The 26,213-nt window shown below is 50.8% G+C and overlaps 1 protein-coding gene across 4 annotated transcripts in view; it reads right to left on the reverse strand.

Annotated features, from left to right (window-relative positions):
• The window catches only part of PPOX (protoporphyrinogen oxidase), a 35,772-nt gene that overhangs the window by 4,132 nt on the left and 5,427 nt on the right, over nt 1–26,213 (reverse strand). For all 4 annotated transcript variants that reach the window (XM_015424739.1, XM_015424737.1, XM_015424738.1 and 1 more), the window contains exons 3-12: nt 22,968–23,102; nt 19,979–20,094; nt 19,736–19,868; nt 13,353–13,497; nt 11,812–12,002; nt 9,384–9,444; nt 8,034–8,152; nt 5,012–5,125; nt 2,916–3,065; nt 1,438–1,480 (exon numbers count right to left, since the gene is read on the reverse strand). In XM_015424739.1, coding sequence (XP_015280225.1) covers nt 1,438–1,480; nt 2,916–3,065; nt 5,012–5,125; nt 8,034–8,152; nt 9,384–9,444; nt 11,812–12,002; nt 13,353–13,497; nt 19,736–19,868; nt 19,979–20,094; nt 22,968–23,102 — 1,207 coding nt within the window. The remainder of the gene's footprint in view (nt 1–1,437; nt 1,481–2,915; nt 3,066–5,011; nt 5,126–8,033; nt 8,153–9,383; nt 9,445–11,811; nt 12,003–13,352; nt 13,498–19,735; nt 19,869–19,978; nt 20,095–22,967; nt 23,103–26,213) is intronic.

The following is a 26,213-nucleotide window of genomic DNA, read 5'->3' on the forward strand; positions in this document are numbered from 1 at the left end:
ATAGTTCCCCAGGAGCCCCGTCGTAAATGCACCAAACAATTCCTAAAGATTTTCCGAAACACTACTCTGTTGATAAATTGCAGCACTTTGAAGTAGCACCAAAGCGTTAAGATGTCTCCAGCTGTCACCTGGAGACTGGCAACAGCTTGTCTGGAGTGTGGGCAGTATGGCATTGTATCTGTCTGAGGTCCCCCTCTTCCTCCTCCTCCTCAGACCCCACCCTCAGCAGGCTTCATCCCTAAAATATCCTGGAAGTTTCCAATCTGGAGTTGGCAACCCTATGTCCTTTCCTGGCAACCATCAGCCAAACTGCCTGTCTGTCTTAAGTTTTACCACCACCACCACCCCACAGCCTCTGCCTAGGGAGCAGCTGACATCATTCTCCTCTCCCCTATTATGCAACTGAAAATTCCAACTGCCTTGCGGGGGGGGGGGGTGAGTTTGAGGTGTGGAATTGAGTGAGGTCCAATCAGCTTCCATATGCAAATGACCTTGGAATGCTGGGCGGGACTGCACAAAGCAGCCAGTCAACCCAGCCAGTGTCTGAGTGGCAGTTTTTCCGGCCTTACACTAAAGGCGGGCATTTTAGAATTTAGAACTTTGGCACCCACTACTCAATTATATATAAGGAGAGATTTACAACCAATCAGCAGCCCTTCTAAACTGGTGCAGTACATATATGTGTTTTATCCAGTGCTCCCTCTCAGTTGAGTTAGTGTGAGTTAGCCTGTCATTCAGATCCTGCAGATCTGACAGTTCATCTGACAGTGCATATTAATAGTTCAACAGCAGGAAGCATCAAGGGCTGGAAAAAGAAAGACGAAACCGATAGATACGAAGATATATCGTCCTCCTCCTCGCCTACCCCTGGAACATAATCTGTTTTTAGTAGCCATTGGAAGTTTTAATTTTAAGCTGTTTAAAATTCTCGGTGGCTTCCTAGAAAGCTTCTGAACTCTGCACCATCTTCTCACCAAATATGCTATTAAGAAGAGAAATAGGAAGAGGAAGAGGAGGAGGTTGGATTTATACCCCGCCCTTCACTACCCAAAGGAGTCTCAGAGCGGCTTACAAACTCCTTTCCCTCCCCCTCCCCACAACAGACGCCCTGTGAGGCCAGTGGGGCTGAGAGAGCTCTGACAGAAATGGCTCTTTTTCAAGAACAGCTCTTGTCAGAGCTATGGCTTGCCCAAGGTCATCCAGCATCTGCAAGTGGAGAACCTGGCTCAAAATATTAGGAAGGGATGACCCTCCTGAATGGTTTATAGTGCTAGGCAGGAGAGTGTGGATAGGGTCAGGACGCACCAAAAAGATCTATATTGTTCGAAGGTTGCACTGCTTTGACTTAAGAAAAAAAAAAGTTCTGAATTTTAATAAGCCTCGTTGGGGAATCTGATGATCGGAAAGTGGAATGTAAACATCTGAAGTGAGACCTACCTATGTGTTTCCAGTGACCAAGGGTATACTGCGGAATGCACGCCTGAAAGAGAAAGACGAAGGGATCAGAGATTAACATTAGCCAAGGTCTTTGGCCTACTGCAGTGATGGCGAACCTTTTAGAGACCGAGTGCCCAAACTACGACCCAAAACCCACTTATTTATCGCAAAGTGCCAACGCGGCAATTTAACCTGAATACTGAGGTTTTACTTTAGAAAAAACAACTCATACATTAACTTAAGATGATGCAAACAAAGTAAGGAAAGCAATCCCAAATGCTTTCATTGACTTAAAATTATTTGGCAGAGAATTCGACACTTTAATGATGGTCTGGGCCTGGCTGGGGCGATGCCACGCGTGCCCACAGAGAGGGCTTTGAGTGCCACCTCTGGCACCCGTGCCATAGGTTCGCCACCACTGGCCTACTGGAATCCTGATAGAAACCAGAAGAGAGACTGGGCATCTCTCTCTCCTTGTCCCATAGCCCCAGACCCGCCCTTAGCGACACCAGCCTCCAGGTGGGACCCGGGGACCCCCCGGAATTACAGCTCATCTCCAGACCACAGAGATCAATTCCCCTGGAGAAAAACTAGATGGACCTTTCATTCTGAGAGCCAGTTTACTGTAGCGGTTAGGAGCGTGGACTCTGATCTAGAGAGTGGACTCTATGTGGCACTGTACCCCAGTGAGGTCCCGGTCCTTTTCAGGCTCCATCCCCAAATCTCCAGGGATTTCCCAACCTGGATTTGGCAACCCTACCCACCCCCTCACAACGTTTGCCACTCTTTGCCCTCTCATTCCCAATGTGAGGCCCCTTCTCTCTATCCATGTCTCTCACGGTGATCCCCAGAAGTGAGATGTGGACTCAGGAGGTAAAGGTAAAGGTCCCCTTGCTCGAAAGCCTGTCGAATCCGACTCTAGGGTTGCGGTGCTCATCTCCGTTTCAAAGCCGAAGAGCCAGCGCTGTCCGAAGACGTTTCCGTGGTCATGTGGCCGGCATGACTAAACACCAAGGCGCACGGAACGCTGTTCCCTTCCCACCGAAGTGGTACCTATTTATCTACTTGCAATGTCTTGCTTTCGAACTGCTAGGTTGGCAGGAGCGGGAACTAGAGACGGGAGCTCACCCCGTCATGCGGCACCCGGGTCTCGAACTGCTGAACTACCGACCTTCCTCAGCCTGCAGTTCAGCAAGAGCTGGGTTCAAATCCTTCCTCACCCAAGAGATTAACCGGCTGGCCAGAAACGACAGCTTCAAAGCCCTAGCTGTGAACGGCAGCAGCCCATTTTGCAAGGATGAAAATTGCACCGGAGCTGGCCGTGTACTAACCACCACCACTAACCGCAAGCAAAACCCTTGATTAGTTTTGTTTTTATTCATGTCCTCAGGTTTCAGGCATTGACTCTGGAATACGGAACAAAGTTTTGGGGGAGAAACCTAGCAGATAGGGAACTCTCTCTCTCGCCTTGTGCATACCTTGTGCACCTTGACAATCGTGTGAGATGGCTCAGCGGACAACCCCAGCTGTTTCTTCACGGCCGCCTGTGCTCTTCTCACCAGGGTAGCATCAGAGATGGTGTCTGGGTCCCCCAGGCCGGGTGTGAACCACGCACCCCCCAGCATCACCTGCAGGAGGCAAAGAAGTCACTTAATTGGGGGGAAAGGGACAGAGTGCTGCTGGCTTTGAAAGGGGACAGGGCCAATTCAAAGAGGAGGAGACGTCCATCAAGAGCTAATGACCAGAATGTTAAATGGAACATTCAGGTTGAGAGGAAGTGTACCTCTGAAGACTGGGAGCCAAGCGAAGAGAGCTGCACTTTCATGCCCTGTTTGGGCTCTCTGGAAACATCCCCATTGAAGATGGGATGCTGAACTAGATGGACCTTTTGTCTGAGAGCCAGTTTGCGGTAGCGGTTAGGAGTGCAGACTCTAATCTGGGAGAACCGGGTTTGATTCCCCCACTCCTCCACACGCAGCTGCTGGTGTGACCTTGGGTCAGTCACGTTCTTTCAAAGCTGTCCTCTCATGGGCAGTTCCCAAGAAGAATGGGAAATAATCTCAGACTGTGGTCACGCACGCTAAATAATCCACTTTCAATGCACTTCCCAACTAGATTTTTACGGTGTGAACTGGCAAAATCCAGTTGGGAAGTGGACTGAAAGTGGATTATTGAGCGTGTGTGACCACAGCCTTTCTTGGCTCATCCAAAATACTGTTTCGCTCCAGATTAATCTGACCTGAAGCCAATGTGCCCATGTTTGATTCTCCCTCATCTGATTGCAATTAAGAAACTAGAAGGAGGCTGAGACCGGGAAAGGCAGCCATGAAGGAGCTAGAAAAGACTCTTAAGGGTAAGGACAGCGATCAAGATAAAGTTGATTCATGCCACGGCATCCCCCATGACTATGTATGGGTGTGAACGTTGGACAAGGAAGAAAGCTGGCAGGAAGAAAAACCGATTCCCCACAAGCAGCTGTGCCGCCCTCACTCTTCCGTTTCCCCCGCTTGCATTGGTCAATTTCACACTATTCGCTGCGCAGCCACATTTTGACCCGCAGCTCCCCCCACCCCAGATTCCCCCCGCGTCTTCTCGATCTCAAAAAACAAGGATCGAGAAGACGCGGAGGAAATTGGGGGGAGCTGAGGGTTAAAGTACGGCCATGCAGCCAATAGTGTGAAATTGACCGATGCAAGGGGGGGAAAAAAGAGCGAGGGCGGCACAACTGCTTGTGGGGAATCGGTCAAAGTCGATTCATTTGAAATGGGGCGTTGGGGGAGAGTTTTACGGATGCCGTGGACTGCCAAAAAGGCAAATCAGGGGGTTCTAGCTCAAATCAAGCCTGAACTCTCCCTAGAACAGTGGTGGCGAACCTATGGCATGGGTGCCAGAGGTGGCACTCAGAGCCCTCTCTGTGGAGATGCATGCCATCGCCCCAGCCAGGCCCAGACCATCATTAAAGTGTCGAATTCTCTGCCAAATAATTTTAAGTAAATGAAAACATTTGGGATTGCTTTCCTTACTTTGTCTGGATCATCTTAAGTTAATGTCTGAGTTGTTTTTTCCTAAAGTCAAACCTCAGTATTCAGGTTAAATTGCCGTGTTGGCACTTTGCGATCAATAAGTGGGTTTTGGGTCCCAGTTTGGGCCCTCGGTCTCTAAAAGGTTCGCCATCACTGCCCTGGAAGCCAAAATAACCAAACTGAGGCTATCGTACTTTGGTGACATTAGGAGAAGACAAGAGTCACTGGAGAAGACAATCATGCTAGGAGAAGTGGACGGCAGCAGGAAAAGAAGAAGACTCAAAAGGAGATGGATTGAGTGAATCAAGGAAGCCGCGGTGGCCCTCCGTCTGCAAGACCTGGGCAAGGCTGTTAACGAGAGGACATTTTTCGAGACATTCATTCACAGCATCGCCATAAGTCGGAAGCAAGGACAGCACTTGCACAAAATAAAAAGTATAAATGTAAATATTTTACGCTAATTCATCAATAGATGGGTTCCCCCCCCCAAAAAAAGCTCTAAGCAGCAAGCAATTGTAAGTACACATTTCTAGCCCCAGCCCTGTTCTCACTGTAAGTCGAATGGCAGGTCCACCGGAGCCGTCCTGTTCAGGGAAGGCAACAGAATCGTAAACGATGCCCAGGAGGGTGCTGTCTTCAAAGGAGGGCACCAGGTGTCCAAAGCCCTGAAGAAAAGAGAGGTTCAAACTGCCCGTCAGGCCAAATGAACGTAACAAGAGCCCACATGTATGCATGTCCCTGAGGAGTTTCTACCCCGAATTTCCATCTTTAGGGAGAGGGTGTATAGAAAAATTGCTTTACATAAGAACATAAGAACATAAGAGACGCCAATGTTGGATCAGGCCAAAGGCCCATCCAGTCCAACACTCTGTGTCACACAGTGGCCAGAAATACCAGTGCCATCAGGAGGTCCAGCAGTGGGGCCAGGACATTAGAAGCCCTCCCACTGTTGACCCCCCCCCTAGCACCAAGAAGACAGAGCATCACTTGCCCCAGAGCCCCTAGCTATACCTTGTAGCTAATAGCCACTGATGGACCTCTGCTCCATATGCTTATCTAATTCCCTTTTGAAGCCGTCCATGCTTGTAGCACCCACCACTTCCTGTGGCAGTGAATTCCATGTGTTAATCACTCTTTGGGTGAAGAAGTACTTCCTTTTATCCGTTCTAACCCGACCGCTCAGCAGTTTCATGGAGTGCCCACGAGTTCTTGTATTGTGAGAAAGGGAGAAAAGTACCTCTTTCTTTACCTGCTCTTTCCCATGCATAATCTTATAAACCTCGATCATGTCACCCCTCAGTCGTCTTTTCTCCAAGCTAAAGAGCCCTAAGCGCTTTAACCTTTCCTCATAGGGAAAGTGTTCCAACCCTTTTATCATTCGAGTTGCCCTTTTCTGCACTTTTTCCAAAGCTATAATATCCTTTTTAAGGTGTGGTGCCCAGAACTGCACACAGTATTCCAAATGAGGTCTCACCATTGATTTATATAGGGGCATTATTATATTGGCTGATCTGTTTTCAATACCCTTCCTAATAATCCCCAGCATAGCATTGGCCTTCTTTATTGCAGTCACACACTGTCTCGACATTTTCAGTGAGTTATCCACTACAACTCCAAGATCTCTCTCTTGCTCAGTCTCTGCCAGTTCAGACCCCATCAATGTGTATTTATATTTAGGATTTTTGGCTCCAATGTGCATCACCTTGCACTTGGCCACATTGAACCCCATTTGCCATGTTGACGCCCACTCGCCCATCCTTGACAGATCCCCTTGGAGTGCCTCACAATCCTCACTGGTTTTCACCACCCTGAACAACTTTGTATCATCTCCTGGCTCTAGCCCACATGCAACGTAGGCAATGGAGAAGCTGGAGTTTGGGTCATGTGACTGGGCAGAGAGGCCGGGACCTTGCCCTCTTGAAGCTACTCTTTGGGTGAAGAAGTACTTCCTGTGATCTGTTCTAAGCCTACTGCTCATTAATTTCATGGAGTGCCCACAAGTTCTTGTGTTATGAGAAAGGGGGAAAAGTACTTTCTTTCTTTACCTTCTCTATCTCATACATAATTTTGTAAACCTTCGTCATGTCACCCCTCAATCGTCTTTTCTGCAAGCTAGAAAGCTTTTTAACCTTTCTTCACAGGGAAGATGTTCTTTCCCCTTAATAATTTTAGTTACCTTTTTCTGCACTTTTCCCAATGCTATAATATCTTTTTTGAGGTGCAGTGACCAGAACTGTACACAGTACTCCAAATGAGGTTGCATCATAGATTTATACATACATATACATACATATACATATATATATACATACATATATATGCCCAAAAATAGCCCTGTATACACACACACACACACACACACACATATATATAAACATATATACACATACATATATACACACACATACATATATATATCAGTCAATCCTAAAAGAAATCAACCCTGACTGTTCCCTGGAAGGCCAGATAATTAAACTGAAGCTCAAATACTTTGGCCACCAAATGAGAAGGGAGCACTCACTGGAGAAGACCCTGATGCTGGGAAAGATTGAAGGTCAAAGAAGACGGGGACGGCAAAGGATGAGATGGTTAGACAGTGTCATAGATGCAACAAACATGAAATTGAGCAAACTTCAGAGGACGGTGGAAGACCGGAAGGCCTGGCGTCATCTGGTCCATGGGGTCGCGAAGAGTCGGACTCGACTGTGCGACTGAACAACAACAAATTATGATACTGGCTGATTTGTTTTCTTGGGAGCGGGCAGGCTATTTTTGTATTTTTATGTGTGTGCACGCATGTGCACCTGGAAGTCATGGTGCCTTCTGGTGACTGACCCCTACTGGGGGCATGGAGGATATTCAAGAGGTGACTGACTAAAGCCTGCCCCCACCTCCCGCCTCTGGTATTCCAAGAAGATCTCCCATCCAAGGACTTGCCAGAGTCAGCCCTGCTTAGTTTCTGAGATCTGATGAGATCAGGCTTTCCTGGGCTATCCAGGTCAGGGTGCTGATTTGTTTTCAATCCCCTTCCTAATAATCCCCAGGACAGCCTTTGCCCTTTTTTTTACTGCAGTCACACACTCGACTCAATATCTCCAGTGTGTTATCTATCTCTCTTTGCCACTACTCTCAAGATTCTGGAAGGAATGGCCAGACAAAACCAAAACTAAAAACAACTCCCCTCCCCCACAGTGTTCCAAATGGATTCCTTAAAGTTGGGGCCACTACCGAGAAGGCCTCGCTCTTCAGCCAGCCTTGCTTCTCAAGGTAAAACCTTTGTTCCAGATCTCAAGTGGTAGAGAGGCACATATGGGAGACAGGCTTCCTAAGGTGGGGCTGGGGTGTGTGTAATCAGTCTCAGTATACTTTTAAAGTCAAAATTATAAACAGAAGAAAACTATTTCCGACTCTGAAAAACAAGGCTAGAAATATTCAGTGCTCTGTGTCTTACAGTTTTCTATTCCCACGGGTACTGCATTGGGGAGCCCTGTGCTACAGTTACAGAACTCTGAGGGGAAGGTACCGGTGTTGTGATTGTGCAGGACAGCCCAGGCTGGGCAGGCGGGCTCTTACCGTGACGGGAAGCTCCACACCTTTGTACTGAAGGTTCACGACCCCCACAGACACCGCCGGGATGGCGCACAGCTCTTGGCTCAGCGGCTCAGCCCAGCTTGGGAGCAACGCGGCGAGAGCTAAGGAGAGGGAAAAGAAAATGCAGATGTGGCAGGACTGCTTGGGAAGGAGCCATTGCTTTGCGAGGCCTGCGGAAGGATCAAGAGCGGTGAGTCATCACAACAGGCCCCCGTAGGGGTCAGTCACCAGCACTGTTCCCTCTAAGCTGAGTTAACGTGAGCTAGCTCAGTTTTTTGGCCTCCGCCTCCCACATTTTTGTGCACGAGCCGTGCGCCCGCGCGGTCCTGCCGGTCATCGCCGTGGAGACATCAGAGGCCTAGAAGGACGCCGCGCCGATCTAGCAGCCAAGAGACCCAGAGGACGCCGCGCCGATCCAGCCGCCAGTAGAGATCGGGTAGACGCCGAGCCGAGCCAGCAGCCAGAAGGCCATCAAGGGCCCACCACCAAGGGTGCTGGTAGGCAGCCCCACCCCCAATACTAGATGTGGCCCAAGTTAGGATTACAGTTCTTAGAACGCAACACATGTGAACCGCCCAGAGACCCCCCGGGGGATTAGGGCGGTATATCAAGTCTAAAGTTAAATAAATTAAATTTTAAAAATTTGCTCAAGAAGGAGAGCTCCAGAGCAGACTAATTTATGCAGTAGACAAATCGCTGGCTCACAACTTTAATGCCAGGAGCTCACAAAGTGGAATCTTTGCTCACAGGACTCCACAGCTTAGAGAGACCATGACTCACCAGAGGTCGCCATGACTTCCAGGTGCACGAACACACATGCGTGCACACAGATATAGAAACATACAAAAAAACCCCAAAGAGAACCAGACTCTGTGTATTCCCCTATTGCACAAAAACGGTACGGAACTTAGTAAAGGGTGCGAAATGCAGCATCCTGAAAGTTTGCTTATTTATTCATTTCTACCTTGCTTTTTCTCTGCAGTTGGGACTCAAGAGTGGCTTTAGATCACCATTCTCCTCTCCTCCCTTGTCTCATAACAACAACCCTGGGAGGCGGGCCAGGCTGAGGCCCAAGGCCACTCAGTGATCTTCTGTGGTAGAAGCCGGGATTGGAACCCAGCTCTCCCAGGATGCTAGTCCAGCCCTCTACCCACTACGCCATATTGGCACTCAGCATTCCTCCGTTTTTTTATGGTAAACGCTTGGCCCTTAAAGTTGTGTAAAGCTGACCTTGTGTGGGCAATAATCGGGGAAGCCAGCAAAGGGGGGACAAGGGGGATTGGGGGGGGGCTGTGCTTGAACACAACCCTTGGGAGCAGCCACACGTCCTACCTTTGGCAGGCAATGCGCTGATCACGTGATCGGCCTCCACCACACCATCCTCCAGGGCTATCTAGGGCAGAAAGGCAAAATCAGCTCTCCCTCTCGCTCCTGCAAAATCTCCGCAGAAATGGAGCTCAAGGCACTTGGGCTCACAGCAGCCAGAAGACACCCACAGCTGCAACAAAGGCCCTCTTTCTCGTGGGTGGAATAAACCGGCACCTGGGCTGAACATTCCAGCCAGCAGATTTCATGATGACAGATGTTCCCCTCCATCTGGAAACTAGTCCAGCAACAGGAAGATTTAGCGCCTCCTTCCTGACATGCTAGCTTTCCACATACGGTGACCTCACGCCCTGAGGAGCGCTCGGTTATGTGAGCCCCCTCCAGGGTTGCCAGCTCTGGGTTGGGAAATACCTGTATATTTTGAGGGGTGGAGCCCTGGAATGGCAGGGTTTCGGCAGAGTACAATGCCATAGAGTCCACCCTCCAAACCACCCATTTTCTCCAGGAGAACTGATCTCTGTCCTCTGGAATTCCATTATACTACCAGACCTCCGTGCCCCACCTGGAGATTGGCAACCCTAGCCCCCAGACAGTGGTTTGCCACTTCAAGGACATCTAAGCCCTAGGTCACAGGAGGGGCCGTGGCAACATGGGAGAGCACCGGCTTTGTGCACAGAAGGCCCCAGGTTCAATCCCTGGCATCGCCTCTTAAAGGACCTCAGGAACCAGGTTTTTGGGAAACCCAATCGGAGCCGGATTGAGCAGGGCTCATTTCCTGCAGGAGCGCACAGGAGTGGAGCTCCAGCAGTAAAGAGTCCAGGGGGCGGGCACATGCAACAAGCCCCACCCCCTGCTTCCAGCAGCCCTCAGTCAGAGCAAGAAGCAGCCAGGTAAGTTGCAGAACTCCCCCCGGCCCCCTGGCCCAAAACAGTCCAGTGGCACCTTTAAGACCCAGTTTTGTTCAGGTACAAGCTCTCCCTCCTCTGCGAGGACAGATCTGCACGTTCCCCCCCCCCCCAGTAGCTAGCAATCCAAAAGAGTCCAGTGGAGCCTGAGTGGTGGGTGTTGCCTTCTGACGCACTTCCGGTGATGTCAGGGGGCGTGGCATATGCAAATGAGTTATTCAAATGAGTTATGCTAATGAGCTCCTGCACCTCTTTTTCTATGAAATGACCCCTGGGATTGAGGATCTGATTTAAGAAAGCCATGACCGAAGCTATTCTGCATCCCTAGAAAGCCACGACTGAAGCTATTCTGCATCCCTTGAGTTCCATCTTTCATGGAGAACAGAAGAAGAAAAGATTGGGTTTATACCCCACCCTTCACTTGAGTCTCAGAATGGCTTATAAGCTCCTTTCCCTTCCCTCCCCACAACACCCTGTGAGGTAGGTGGGGCTGAGAGAGCTCTTGACAGAAACGGCTCTTTTTCAAGAACAGCTCTTATCAGAACTATGGCTTTCCCAAGGTCATCCAGCCAGGTGCAAGTAAAGGAGTGGGGAATCAAACCTGGTTCTCCCAGATTAGAGTCCGCGCACTTAACCACTACACCAAACTGGCTCTCAAGTAGCTACAAGTAGCATCACCTCCTTTAGTTGCCTGGCCTTAGAGAGTCAGTTTGGTGTAGTGGTTAAGTGCGCGGACTCTAATCTGGGAGAACCAGGTTTGATTCCCCACTCCTTTACTTGCACCTGGCTGGATGACCTTGGGAAAGCCATAGTTCTGATAAGAGCTGTTCTTGAAAAAGAGCCGTTTCTGTCAAGAGCTCTCTCAGCCCCTCGTGCCTCACAGGGTGTCTGTTGTGGGGAGGGGGAGGGAAAGGAGTTTGTGAGCCGCTCTGAGACTCCTTTGGGTAGTGAAGGGCGGGGTATAAATCCAATCTCTTGTTCTTCTTCTTCTTCTTCTTAGTCCAGGGCAGAGTTCCCCAACCTTTCTGAACCTGCAGGCACTTTGGGATTCTGACACAGGATGGTGGACGCAAAATGGCTTCTAAAGTGGCTGCTGCAGCTTACCTTCAGTCACACAGTGAAGATCCATGGGCTGTGGTGGCAGCTACTGCCAAAGCAACATTTTTAAAAAAACCTTACCAGCCAATCGCATCTCCAGTGGTCAGTCAAAAGCTTTGCTGGGCAGAAGGCCCACCAGGCCCTACCCCAGTTTCTAAAAACACCAGGCGGGAGCCAGGAAAGGTGTCGGCCTTTCCTGGCCAGGACTCCCGGTCCAGGGTGTGAGAAGTTGGGCCTCAGACAGACCCCTGCTCCTAGCTTCACAGCCTCTTCTGCAGAAGGGAACGCCCGGCTCCTTCTTCACCCCAACCGGGGAGAAAAATTCAGCCACAGCAACTGAAGGAAGATCCCACATCCCGCCCCCGCCGAGGGGTCAGGGCCACGCCCAGCCTCATCAGAGGCCCCTTCCCCACCCTGCCCTCCTTCCCTACCTGCCAGCCGCCAGCCGCTGTTGTCTCTAACCGCTTCACGGAGGCATCTCGGTGGATCTCCACCCCACGACGCTTCGAGAAGTCCGCCAAGCCTTCGGGCAGGGCCTCCATCCCACTGCGCAGCGACCACTGGCTCCAGCGCTCCTTCTGGGCCCGGCCAATCAGTGGAGACTCCACCGGGAGGCTTTTTCCTTGAAGAACAGGCAGATAAATAAGACGGCTAAATCTCCACGGTGCCCCTCTTCCTATGCACTGACAGCATTTCTGCTAACTGCTGTCTTCATTTATTAAAGTATTTGTGCTCAAAAGGGGCCCTACCTCTAGTTATTGCCCCCAGCCACCCCTTCTAAGGGTACTATCTGTTCTTCCAGCAGGGCTTCTGCATCCCTAACAGCAGCACGGCAGGCAGAAATTCAACTGGCAGTGCTCCGTGCCCCTCCCATCTGACCAGCGGAAGCAAAATAGATGATGCCTAGTTGGTTTAATTTGTCTAATCCATGCAGGTTGTAAGAGTTCAGCCGACTGCGTTGCTCAGTTTTGGTTTGGGGACTGCCTATCTATCATGTGCAAAGACCTGCTTCGAGACAGTGGGCTTATATCTGAACTAGGGTTGCCAGACCCCCAGTCAGCCGGCGGGGGAAGCCCCACCCCTGAACAGCCCTTTCCCACATTGACGCTGTCAGCGCAATGACTTCATGTGGAAGTGACGCCATCACGTCAGGCACATCGTGCTGTGACGCTCTAGCATTTTGGCCAAAACTCTATGGTAACTATAGAGTCTTGACCAAAATGCTAGAGCGTCATTGCGCCACATGCCCGGCGTGATGACATCACTTCTGTGTGACGTCTTCGTGCTGACAACACGCACAGCGACATCACCCCGCCCTCCCCACTTCTGGAAGGCTCCCTCCCACCCCCCCGCCAGCCGGGTAAGTAGCCGGGGCATCCCTAGTCTGGACTGTACCACAACCGAATGCAAGGAGGACCTCTCATGACTGAACCCTCCTCCAATTTAAAAACACAAAAAACTACCACGTTGTGGGGAAGGATTCTAGCCCATTCTCCTCCCTGAAACGCTGGTTTTCTACATGCAGGGTTTAAAAAGAATTAATGGAACTGTATTCAGCTGGGCCAGCCTTGTCCTGCTGCCTAAACACTGGGGTTTTTTTAAAAAGTGGGTGGAGCCAGGTGGGTGGGTCTTGCCCAACAGGACTTCTGATTGGCCACTGGGTATCCAATTGGCTGTGCAAATTAAACTAGTGTTGTTTCAGCAACAGCTGACACCACAGGGTTGGCTTTATTTTCTCTTGCTCCTCTTTCCCAGTGTATTTTTAAAATTTCCCCTCTTCTCCCCTATGCTTGGGCTTCCTCTGTGTATATGGCTCTGCTGCCTGCGGCAGCCATTTTACGATTGGCTCAGCCTCCTGTGGCAGCCATTTTGTGACTGTGCCCACTACTCTGCGTCAGACTTCCAAAGATGCCCACAGGCTCACAAGGGCTGGAGACCCTAGGTGGACCCCTGGTTTCCTTTCAGGCCTCACCTCCACCGAGAGCCATGCCTAAGATGACTGAACGGTGCGTCCGCTCCGCCTGGAACAACACTGGGAAACAGGAGCGTATGCTCAGCACCCGGCAGTCCCCGGCAAACACCCCCCGGCAGAGGCAGTCAATGACGATGTCGGCCAGCTAAGAGGAATACAAAGACAGCGATGCTTGCTCAGACCACAGACCCAACATGTCCAGCACCCTGTTCCCCCACTACAGTGGACGCAATGTGGGCCGGTTCCAGGTTTTGGGAAGAGAGTGCCCAGGGCCCCATGTCTGTCCACACCCAGGGCCCTCCTCATACCTGCTCATTTGTTTAATACCCCACCTTTTCCCCCAGTGGGGGACCCAAAGCAGCTTACATAGTTCTCCTCCATTTTATCCTCACAACAACCCGGCGATGTCGGTTAGGCTGAAAAACAGTGTGACTAGCCCAAGGTCACTCAGCAAGCTTCCGGTACTCTAGTCACTACACTGCACTACACCACCTCTACACCTGTGCATCCCCCATCCTCCCTGTGCATCCTGATCCCACTCGCAGTTGCCTTCCCCCAACAGCATAGGCCAGCGTATGTAGAAGAAGAAGAGGAGTTGGTTTTTACACCCCACTTTTCTCTACCCTGGTAAAGGTTTCCCTTGCTCAAAAGCCAGTCGAATCCGACTCTAGGGGGTAGTGCTCATCTCTGTTTCCAAGCTGAAGAGCCAGCGCTGTCCGAAGACATTTCCGTGGTCATGTGGCCGGCATGGCTAAATGCCAAGGCACACGGAATGCTGTTACCTTCCCACCAAAGCGGTACCTACCTATTTATCTACTTGCAGTTTCTTGCTTTTGAACCGCTAGGCTGGCAGGAGCTGGAACTAGAGATGGGAACTCACTCCGTCATCATGATGATGATGAGATGAGATTGGATTTATACCCCGCCCTTCACTACCCGAAGGTGTCTCAGAGCGGCTTACAAACTCCTTTCCCTTCCCCTCCCCACAACAGACGCCCTGTGAGGTAGGTGGGGCTCAGACAGAACAGCTCTTATCAAGAACTACGGCTCTTTTTCAAGAACAGCTCTTATCAGAACTACGGCTTGCCCAAGGTCACATCAGCAGGTGCAAGTGGAGGAGTGGGGAATCAAACCCGGCTCTCCCAGATTAGAGTCCGCACACTTAACCACTACACCAAACTGGCTCTCATGCGGCACTCGGGTCTCGAACTGCCGAGCTACTGATCTTCTGGTCTGCAATTCAGCGTCTTAACCTCTGAGCCACTGCGGCCCTACCCTAAGGAGCCTCAGAGTGGCTTACAATCGCCTCCCCTTCCTCTCCCCACAACAGACAGCCTGTGAGGCAGGTGGGGCTGAGAGAGTTCTGAGAGAACCATGATTGGCCGAAGGTCACTCAGCAGGCCTCATGTGGCTCAAAGTGCCTTACAATTGTCTTCCCTTCCTCTCCCCACAACAGGCACCTTGTGAGGCAGGTGGGGCTGAGAGAGTTCTGAGAGAATCGTGACTGGTCCAAGGTCACCCGGCAGGCTTCATGTGGAGGAAGAATGGGAGGAATCAAACCCAATTCTCCAGATTAGAGTCCATCACTCTTAACCACTACCCCACTCTGACTCTCCAGTACTCCTCTCCCCACAACAGGCACCTTGTGAGGCAGGTGGAGCTGAGAGAGTCCTGAGAGAACTAGGACTGGCCCAAGGCCACCTAGCAGGTCTCTCATGTCTCTTTTTTTCCCTATTCCCCTAGGTCTCATGTGTCTCAAAGTGCCTTACAATTGCCTTGCCTTCCTCTACTCACAACAGGCACCCTGTGAGGCAGGTGGGGCTGAAAGAGTTCAGAGAGAACTGGGACTGACCCAAGGTCACCCAGCAGGCTGCATGTGTCTCAAAGGGAGTGCTGTTGCCACGGCCCCCCCAGGACTCCCACCACTGTGCACCACCCACATGCCCTTCCTCAAGGACTCTGGCCAGTTGGGACAATACTCCCTCTGGAGATCACGGGCATTGAGTGTGTTGGCCTGCTGTGGGAAGCCGGGGAGAGTGTGGCTATTTGGCCAAATTGGCTGACTATCGGCCAGTTTCCAATTTGCCCCATTTGGGCAAATTAATCGAGAGGGCGGTGGCGGTACAGCTCCAAGGCTTTCTGGATGATGCTTCTGTGTTAGATCCCTTCTAGTCCGGCTTTCGCCTGGGACACGGGACGGAGATGGTGTTGGTCGCTCTTACTGACGACCTCCAAAGACACTTGGATCGAGGCGGTTCGGCGGTGCTGCTGCTGCTTGACCTGTCGGCTGCGTTCGACATGGTCGATCACCAGCTGCCAATTGCTTACCGGATTCGCTTCAAGGTGCTGGTGCTTACCTTTAAAGCCCTATACGGCCAGGGTCCAGCTTACCTGAGGGACCGCCTTTCCCCATTTGTGCCCCAGAGAGCACTACGGTCTGGGGCCCAACAACGTCTATCTATCCCAGGCCCCAAGGAGGCGAGACTTGTCGTTACCAGGGCCAGGGCGTTTTCGGTGGCGGCTCCTTACTGGTGGAATGAGCTCCCGGACGAGATCAGGGCCCTGCGGGACCTCTCACAGTTCCGCAGGGCCTGCAAGACAGAGCTCTTCCGCCAGGCTTTCAAATAGGAGCCGCCACCACAGCTACCATCAATCTGGAATATCAGACTGGCCCGCTCTGAGCCTCACCGGCGAACATCTGGACCATGGGACTGATTTTAAGATCTGAAGACAGAAGGAATGCAGATACAACGCCATTCATCTTAAGGTTACTCGGCTGTAGTGAGCACTCTATTGTTAAGATTGTTTTTGAAGGGATTTTACTATTTTTATTGTTTCATTTGTATCGGCCGACAGGCTGTCTCCTGTAAGCCACCCAGAGCCTGTTCACAGGGTGGGCGGGGTATAAATGTAAATATAAATAAATAAATTAAGTAAGCTGTGGAGTCTTGTGAGCAAAAATTCTACTCTGTGAGCTCCTGGCATTAAAGTTGTGAGCGAGCGAGTTGGCCGCTGCATAAATTGGCTTGCTCTGGAGCCATCCTTCCTGAGCGAAGACAAAAAGGTGGGAGCCGGAGACTAAAAAATGGTGAGCTAGCTCACACTCACTCAGCTTAGGGGGGGAAACACTGGTTAGGGGCACAGGCAATGTTCCCTCTAAGCCGTGGAGTCTTGTGAGCAAAAATTCTACTTTGTGAGCTACTGGCATTAAAGTTGTGAGCGGGAGATTTGGCTACTGCATAAATTAGTTTGCTCCGGAACCATCCTTCCTGAGGTGAGACAAAAATGTGTGAGCTGGAGGCTAAAAAATGGTGAGTTAGCTCACACTAACTCAGCTTAGAGCGAACACTGGGCACAGGTGCAGACGGGGGGTAGGGGGGAGATAGAAGCTGGGGGGGTGTGTTAGTGGCAGTGGGCCCCATCTGAAGCTCTAGGCCCTGGTTGCAGCTGCCCCACCTCAGGGTCTGCTGATGCCAGTCCTGGACTCAGGGTATGGAGAGGGCAATGCCTCTCGCTGTTAATTGCCGCCCCCCAGAGTTAACCTGCTTCACGTCCACAACTCTTGGCTACAGCAAGGCACCTCCAACTCGCCAGCTCGATGCTTATTGAGGACAGGAAGGCTTGGACCGCCCCACCCAGGAGACAAGTTCTCAGAGTACAGTTTTCCCTTTGTCAGGCTCCCTAGTCAGGTCACACCACACGGGGCTTCATAAGAAGATAACTGTTTATTAGTGGTTCCAGTACTAAAGAGCATGTGGACAGACTGTGCCAGGAATGGCCGTCAGTAACGGGGCCTCTGGCTTATAGTGAAATCAAACATTCCCCCTGTAAGCATGAGCCAATGGATATAGTTCACGCGCGTGGCAAAGCAAGCAGGCAGAGCAAAGAAGCCGTTAACATTCCCAGCCGTGGAATTGGCAGCTGGAACATCTGCGAGGTCAAGCATAAGAGAGCCAGTTTGGTGTCGTGGTTAAGTGTGCGGACTCTAATCTGGGAGAACCGGGTTTGATTCCCCACTCCTCCACTTGCACCTGCTGATGTGACCTTCGGTCAGTCACAAGCTCTGGCACAGCTGTCCTTGAAAAAGAGCAGTCTCTGTCAGAGTTCTCTCAGCCCCACCCACCTCACAGGGTGTCTGTTGTGGGGAGGGGAAGGGAAAGGAGTTTGTAAGCCGCTCTGAGACTCCAAGTGAAGGGCGGGGTATAAACCCAATCTCTTCTTCTTCTTCTTAAGATAGCACACAGTAGTGGGGCAAGAGAGAGGTGAGAACAAGAAGGAGGATACTCCTCCACATTCCAGATCTATGACAGGGCTACCTGACAACTATCTGGGGAAGGATTTGCGTGAAAGAACAGGGTGGGGCAGGAACGGCTGGGCACCCCTCCCTCCTCTCCGGCACTGTGGAGAGCAGATAAGGAAGGCAGCCGCTGCCCCACCCGTATGGTGCCTCTCCTCTCCCCCAGTGCCCAGCAAAATAAATAACGTCTGCACAGGGGAATGGGAGCTTTTCTTACCTCCCTCCCTCCATAGGGTTGCAAAGTATCTTTTCCCCTGGCCTGGCTTCCGTGCCTTTAACAGCTCTAGAAACGAAGCCGGTGGAACTCCCTGCACTGTATATTCACCTTGGCAGGAAGATCTTCCCCTCTGAGGTTTCTGCATGCCAGGCTGCTGTTAAATGCACGTGAGCAGAGCCAGAGGGGAAACATGGCAACCCTGTAGTCACAATACCAGCAGGAGATAAAAGGGGATTAGGTAGATTCATGGAGGGTAAGTCTATCAATGGCTGCCAGCCATAGTGACTGAGGGGAACCTCCACATTTGGAGGCACTAAGCCTCTGAATCGTAGAACCAGGATGCAACATCAGGGGAAGGCCTTGGCCTCTATGCCCCAATACTGGCCATCCACAGGAACTGGTTGGGCACAGTGTGAGGCAGGATGCTGGACTAGATGCACCCTCACTGGTTTGATCCAACAGGGCTCTTCTGATGTTCTTGTGAGGGGAAGGGCTCGGCTTCTCTGCCCTGTTGTTGGCCCTCCAGAGGAACTGGTTGGGGCCACTGTGTGAGGCAGGATGCTGGACTAGATGGACCCGCACTGGTCTGACCCAGCAGGGCTCTTCTGATGTCCTTATGAGGGGAAGGCCTCGGCCTCTCTGCCCTGTTGTTGGCCCTCCAGAGGAACTGGTTGGGGCCACTGTGTGAGGCAGGATGCTGGACTAGATGGACCCGCACTGGTCTGACCCAGCAGGGCTCTTCTGATGTCCTTATGAGGGGAAGGCCTCGGCCTCTCTGCCCTGTTGTTGGCCCTCCAGAGGAACTGGCTGAGGCCACTGTGGGAGACGGGATGCTGGACTAGATGGACCCTCACTGGTCTGACCCAGCAGGGCTCTTCTGATGTCCTTATGAGGGGAAGGCCTCGGCCTCTCTGCCCTGTTGTTGGCCCTCCAGAGGAACTGGTTGGGGCCACTGTGTGAGGCAGGATGCTGGACTAGATGGGCCACTGGTCTGATCCATCAGGACTCTTATGTCCTTATGACACTGGTTGCTTATCCTCCTCCATCTCTCAAAAGCCCACTAGCTCCACTTTGCCGTGGCCTGTGAAGAACCAAGGAAGGCAAATTGCATCACCTGCCACTTCTCTGTTCTCCTACCACAGCCCATAAAGAAATCTATAGGATCCCGGATGTGAGATATCTAGCCCAGAATCCTGGTGCCACAATGGCTGGGAGTGGCTGTGGCTCAGTGGCAGAGCATCCGTTTGGCATGCAGAAAGTCCCAGGTTCAATCCTCGGCATCTTCAATTAAAGAGATCAGTGAGGAGGTGATGTGAAAGTCTGAGACTCTGAGAGCTGCTGCCAGTCCGAGCAGACAATACGACCACGGATCTGGTTCAAAAAAAGCCGGTTTCACGTAATTGCCAATCAGATCCATCTGGGAAGTCTGCTAACAAAGCGTGAACAAAACAGCTCTCCCCTGTCATTCGTTCCCCCAACAACTGCTATTCAGAGGCAGGATGCCTTTGAACCAGGAGGTTCCATTTAAGAGAGGAGGAGGAGAGGATTTATACCCTACCCTTCACTCAGAGCGGTTTACAATCTCCTTTCCCTCCCCTTCCCCACAACAGACACCCAGTGAGGTAGGTGGGGCTGAGAGAGCTCTGACAGAAACTGTCCTTGAGGGAACAGCTCTAAGAGAACTTGTGACTGACCCAAGGTCCCACCAGCAGCTGCATGTGGAGAAGTGGGGAATCAGACCCGGTTCTCCCAGATTAGAGTCCACGCTCCTAACCACGACACCAAATTGGCTCTCAGTTATTTAGTTATCAGTAGCCACCAACAGACCGTTCTCCCAAGCGGGCAAGGTTTGGAACACATGGCAAGTACCTGCTGGCCAAAGCGGCGCCCCACGAAGGCGTGAATGCTCTCATCCGCCTCAGAGCCACGGGGGGCCATCAGGTCTTTCAGCCCACTCCAAACCAGGGGGCGAGTAAAAGGTGGGACCGTCCGGAGAAGGCCACTGGAACCCAGGCAAAACACAGCAAAGGTGCTTAGGAAAAGGGGGCTTGCCCCACTGATCCCCAAATTTACTCAAAGCCACCCCCCAGGGTTCGTGGGAAATTAACCTACCTAATCCCAGAGGGGAGTCTGTGCAGGGACCCACCGACATAGAGGTACCGGTTCTTGGAGGCCGGGTGGTCCCCACGGACGGGAAGGACATCTGCTTCGAGGCCAAGTTCAGAGACCTACAGAAGAATCGGGGCCCTGTTAGCACAGTACAGAGAAGTTCACTGGTCATGTATCATAGGAAAGGTTGAAGGAGCAGGGGATGTTTAGCCTGGAGAGGAGACGACTGAGAGGTGATACGATCATCAGTGGCTATTAGCCACAAGGTATAGATAGGGACTCTGGGGCAAGTGATGCTCTGTCATCTTGGTGCTTGGGGGGGTCAACAGTGGGAGGGCTTCTAATGTCCTGGCCCCACTGGTGGACCTCCTGGTGGCACCTGGTATTTCTGGCCACTGTGTGACACAGAGTGCTGGACTGGATGGGCCTTTGGCCTGATCCAACATTGGCATCTCTTATGTTCTTATCTTCGAGTACTTGAAGGGCTGTCATTTAGAGGATGGTGCGGAGTTGTTTTCTGCTGCCCCAGAAGATCGGATCAGAACCAACGGGTTGAAATTAAATCAAAGAGTTTTTGCCTAAACATTAGGAAGAACTTCTTGACAGCTAGAGCAGTTCCTCAGTGGAGCAGGCTTCCTGGGGAGGTGGTGGGCTCTCCTCCTTTGGAGGTTGTCAAGCAGAGGCTCGGTGACCATCTGACAGCCATGCCGATTCTGTGAATTTACGTGGAACATGAGAGGGAGGGCAGGGAGGGTTGCCTCAGTGCTTAGTTCTTGTGGCCCTTTCTTACATGCCCACGGAAATTCTGATCACCACTCTGAGGTCAGGAAGCCATTGTTCTCCATGCCAGTTTGGCCGGGGATCCTGGAGGTTTTTTGTCATCTTCTGGGAGTGGAACAGGGGTCCCTGGGGGCGGAGGTATTTGTGAATTTCCTGCACTGTGCAGGGGGTTGGACTAGATGACCCTGGAGATCCCTTCCAACTCTAGGATAGATAGGGACATGATTGAGATTTATAAGATTATGCATGGGAAAGAGCAGGTAGAGAAAGGGGTACTTTTCTCCCTTTCTCACAATACAAGAACTCGTGGGCACTCTATGAAATCGCTGAGCGGTCAGGTTAGAACGGATAAAAGGAAGTACTTCTTCACCCAAAGAGTGATTAACACTTGGAATTCACTGCCACAGGAAGTGGTGGCGGCTACAAGCGTGGACGGCTTCAAAAGGGAATTAGATGGGCATATGGAGCAGAGGTCCATCAGTGGCTATTAGCCACAAGGTATAGATAGGGACTCTGGGGCAAGTGATGCTCTGTCTTCTTGGTGCTTGGGGGTGGGGGCAGCAGTGGGAGGGCTTCTAATGTCCTGGCCGCACTGGTGGACCTCCTGGTGGCACCTGGTATTTCTGGCCACTGTGTGATACAGAGTGTTGGGCTGGATGGGCCTTTGGCCTGATCCAACATTGGCGTCTCTTGTGTTCTTATGTTCTTATGATTCCAACACAGATTAAAAATTATATGGGCTGGAAGTAAAAATGAAAAAAGAGACAAGGGACATTCTCTTAGGAGGCTATAACAGCGAGAAACATCCCAGGGCGGTAACTGATGGCTACACAACCATCTGAGAAGACAATAACACCCTGGTCAGGAATTACATAACGCACTTCAACTGGGAGAAGGGGGAGAAGACCTATGCAAGCGGCAAGCACTGAATGAAGCATGCTGCTAGTAATGGGTACTGATGTCAAGGAGTTTCTCCGTTTTATAAGCACACGCCTAGGAGTTAAGATGTGTATTTCCTTTATACCCCACCTTTCTCCCATCCAGATTGGCTTATCTTGCTCTCCAGTTTGGTGTAGTGGTGAGGAGCGTGGACTCTAATCTGGGAGAACCGGGTTTGATTCCCCCACTCCTCCACATGCAGCTGCTGGTGTGACCTTGGGTCAGTCACAAGTTCACCCAGAGGTGTTCTCTCAAGTGCAGTCCTCGAAGAAGCTCCCTCAGCCCCACCTACCTCACAGGATCAGTTTTCCCTCTAAGCTGAGTTAGTGTGAGCTAGCTCACAGTTTTTTAGCCCCCGGCTCACACATTTTTGTCTTAGCTCAGGAAGGACGGCTCCAGAGCAAACTAATTCATGCAGGAGACAAATCGCTCACTCACAACTTTAATGACAGTAGCTCACAGAGTAGAATCTTTGCTCACAAGACTCCACAGCTTGGAGGGAGCATTGCTCACAGGGTATCTGTTGTGGGGAGGGGGAAGGGAAAGGAGTTTGTAAGCCGCTCTGAGACACCTTTGGGTAGCGTATAAATCCAATCTCTTCTTTTTCTTCTTCTTCCTCTCCTCCATTTTCTCACAACTACAACAACCCTGTGAGGAAGGTGGGTCTCAGAGTGCGGAAGTGGCCCAAGATCAGCCAGCAAGCTTCCATCACAGAGCGGGGATGCAAACCTGGGTCTCCAAGATCTTTGTCTGGCACACTAACCCAGGGGTCCCCAAACTTTCTGAGCCTGTGGGCACAGCTGGAATTCTGACGCAGCATGGTGGCCACAGCAACAAAGTGGCTGCCTCAAAATGGCCGCCACAGCAGGCAGAGCCAGACACAAAAATGGCCGCCACAGCTTAACTTCAGTCACACAGTGTAGATCCTTGGGCCGTGAAGGCCACTGCTGCCAAAGCAACATTGTTAAAAAATCTGCACAGCCAATCAAGTCTCCAGTGTCCAATCAGAAGCCTGGCTGGACAAAAGACCTACCTGGCCCCACCCACTTCCTAAAAAACCTTGGCAGGCGCCAGAAAAGGGGACGGTGGGCAGCTTGGTGCCCAAACAGGCACCATGTTGGGGACCCCTGCTCTAACCACCACATCACGTTTACTTTCCGTTAAATATTCCATTTCCCCAGTAAGCATTAGCTGGTGCTTCACCGGCAACAGATTATCAGAGGCGGGCAGAACTCACCGACTGTCCTTTGATAAACCCCCCTTCCAAACTCACCATAAGTAGGGTGTTTTTCCCCACAGCTCCAGCAGGACGGATCCCTCTGGGCCCATGCTCAAAAACTGCCCCATCCTCTGTACGCGTGGAATGGATCCAGCCTCCGAGACGGCTGCTTCCTTCCAGGAGAATGACCTGGTTGGAGGAGAGGAAGAGCGAAAGAGCGTCAGCAACCAGAAATGACCCTCCAGACACAGGAGTGCTTCAGCAGCTTGTGTTCTGCTGCAATCCAGGGCTATTTTTGGGCAGGAACGCACAGGAACGGAGTTCCGGCTGGCTCCCAAGTTGGCCACGCCCAGCAGGAACTCATTAGCATAATAGGCCACACCCAGCGGCAGGAACTCATTAGGATTGGCTACATTAGGTGTGTGTGGCCTAACATGCAAAGGAATTCCTGCTCCAAAAAAAGCCCTGGGTTTTGACAACAAACAAGGTAAACAGAATAAGAAGCAAAAGGTGGGTGTGGGCTGGATGACCACGCTTCTGGTAACACGGGGGTGTGGCCTAATATGCTAATGAGCTGTGCTGTCATGGGTGTTGCCTAATATGCTAATGAGTTCCTGCTGGGCTTTTTCTACAAAAAAAGCCCTGCTGCAATCCTTTCCACGCTTAGTTTGAAGGATACCCCACTGAACTCAGTAGGACTTACTCTGGGGTAAACATGATTTTCAGGGAAAGCAGGAGGCATGGCTTAGCCCAATCTTGTCAGATCTCAGAAGCTAAGCAGGGAGACCTCCAAGAAAGACTCTGGAGAGGAAGGCAATGGCAAAGCACCTCTGCTTAATCACTTGCCTTGAGACCAACAAAGTTTAATTTTGAGTATAAGCTTTTGTGTGCATGCACACTTTTTTTAAAAAAAATTAATTTTATTGATGAAAATGTCAATCGATGCAATTTCGAACCATTGTGCAGTTGCATATGACAAAAACTAGTATTACAGAACGAACCGTACTTTCAAGACATCGGAACAAACAAACATTACTGATAAGGTAAAATACGTTAAATAAGCAGGATCTAGGTATATATTGCCATGGTGAAAATGATGAGTGAGCTCGACTACGGCAGTAAATCACAGATGTAGAAGAAGAGACAGAGAAGAGATTGGATTTATACCCCGCCCTTCACTACCCAAAGGTGTCTCAGAGCGGCTTACAAACTCCTTTCCCTTCCCCTCCCCACAACAGACACCCTGTGAGGTAAAAGAAGAAGAAAAGAGATTGGATTTATACCCTGCCCTTCACTACCCAAGGGAGTCTCAGAGCTGCTCACAAACTCCTTTCCCTTCCCCTCCCCACAACAGACACCCTGCGAGGTAAAAGAAGAAGAGAAGAGATTGGATTTGTACCCCGCCCTTCACTACCCAAAGGTGTCTCAGAGCGGCTTACAATCTCCTTTCCCTTCCCCTCCCCACAACAGACACCCTGTGAGGTAGGTGGGGCTGAGAGAGCTCTTGACAGAAACTGCTCTTTTTCAAGAACAGCTCTGACAGAACTACGGCTTGCCCAGGGTCATCCAGCCAGGTGCAAGTGGAGGAGTGGGGAATCAAACCCGGTTCTCCCAGATTAGAGTCTGCACACTTAACCACTACACCAAACTGGCTAGATCTACAATAGCGGCTATTATGTTTACGACTGAGTATTACGCCTTCTACAAGTGATGTGTTAGAGGTATGATACAAACAAGAACACCTAATGTGAATTAAGAGTAGTATGTTGGATTGTGTGGTTGGCAGTCAGTTGCCATAACGTATTCAAGAAATGGGGACCATTTTTCCATAAAGTTAGATCATTTAGGGTATATTTCCGACTGTTGGATGTGATCTGTAATTTTTTCCATGATGAAATGGTCCCATACTTTATTGAACCAACACAGGAGTATTAATTCAGGAGAGAATGGTATTAAGTAGTCTGTGATGAGTTCTATTTGTAGGAAAACATCTCGCCAAAAGTTAGCTATGAGCTTGCATTATCTGATGAAGTGTGCATAAACACAAAAGCTTATACCCAGAAATTCTCAGGGCTCTTTTTGTAGAAAAAGCCCAGCAGGAACTCATTAGCATAATAGGCCACACCCAACAGCAGAAACTCATTAGCATATTAGGCCACACCCTGTGTGATCATTAGCACATTAGGCCGCACCCCCATGTTACCAGAAGTGTGGTTATCCAGCCACACCCACCGTTTGCTTCTTATTCTGTTTACCTTGTTTGTTCTCAAAACCCAGGGCCTTTTTTTGTAGCAGGAACTCCTTTGCATGTTAGGCCACACACCCCTAATGTAGCCAATCCTAATGAGTTTCTGCTGTTGGGTGTGGCCTATTATGCTAATGAGTTCCTGCTGGGCGTGGCCAGCTTGGGCGCCAGCCAGAACTCCGTTCCTGTCCAAAAATAGCCCTGCCCAGAATTAAACTTTGTTGGTCTTAAAGGTGCCGCAGGACTCAAACTTTATTTTATTGCTTCAGACCAACAGGGCTACCCACCTGAACCTATCTTTCTGGAAGCAACTAAGTTGGGGGGGGGGATTCTGGATCAACAGGTTTGGTTGCTGATTTCATAAAACCTTCGGAGACAACATTCGCTCCCACTCGGAGTTACATAATTATTGCGTGGCCGTTGCATGAGGTTTCTAAACTCTGCTTAGAGGCTGAGCATTCCTGGTGGTGCTGGGCTGTTAGGATCCACAGGACGCCTGCATGCTTTTGGGAAATGCTGAGCACCATTCTTGTGCATTACAATACGCCCAACTGCACACACAGCTAGAAACCAGTACGTACAACGTACAGAAGCCTATTGATTGAAATCAAATTGAAAGCGTTTTCGTCTAAACATTAGGGAGAATTGCCTGACAGTTAAGAGCAGTTCCTCAGTGGAACAGGCTTGATGGAGAGGTGGTCAGTTCTCCTTCTTTGGAAGTTTTAAAGCAGAGGATAGATGGCCATCTGACAGCAATGCTGATTCTGTGGACTTACGTGAATAGCAAGAGGAAGGGGTGCATCAGTGCTTGGCTCTCGTGGTCCTTTCTTACCTGCCCAGGGTAATGCCAATTGCCACTTTGGGGTCAGGAAGGAATTTTCCTCCAGGCCAGATTGGCCCGGGGATCCTGGAGGTTTTTTGCCTTCCTGTGGGCCTAGAACAGGAGCCACCGGGGTAGTAGCTGTGAATTTCCTCCACTGAGCAGGGGGTTGGACTTGATGTCCTTTTGAGGTCCTTTCCAGTTATATGTTGCTGTGAAGCAGACACCCTGGCTT

This window comes from Gekko japonicus, unplaced genomic scaffold (genome assembly GCF_001447785.1).
Source record: "Gekko japonicus isolate JY-2015 unplaced genomic scaffold, Gekko_japonicus_V1.1 scaffold755, whole genome shotgun sequence".
Lineage (NCBI taxonomy): Eukaryota > Metazoa > Chordata > Lepidosauria > Squamata > Gekkonidae > Gekko > Gekko japonicus.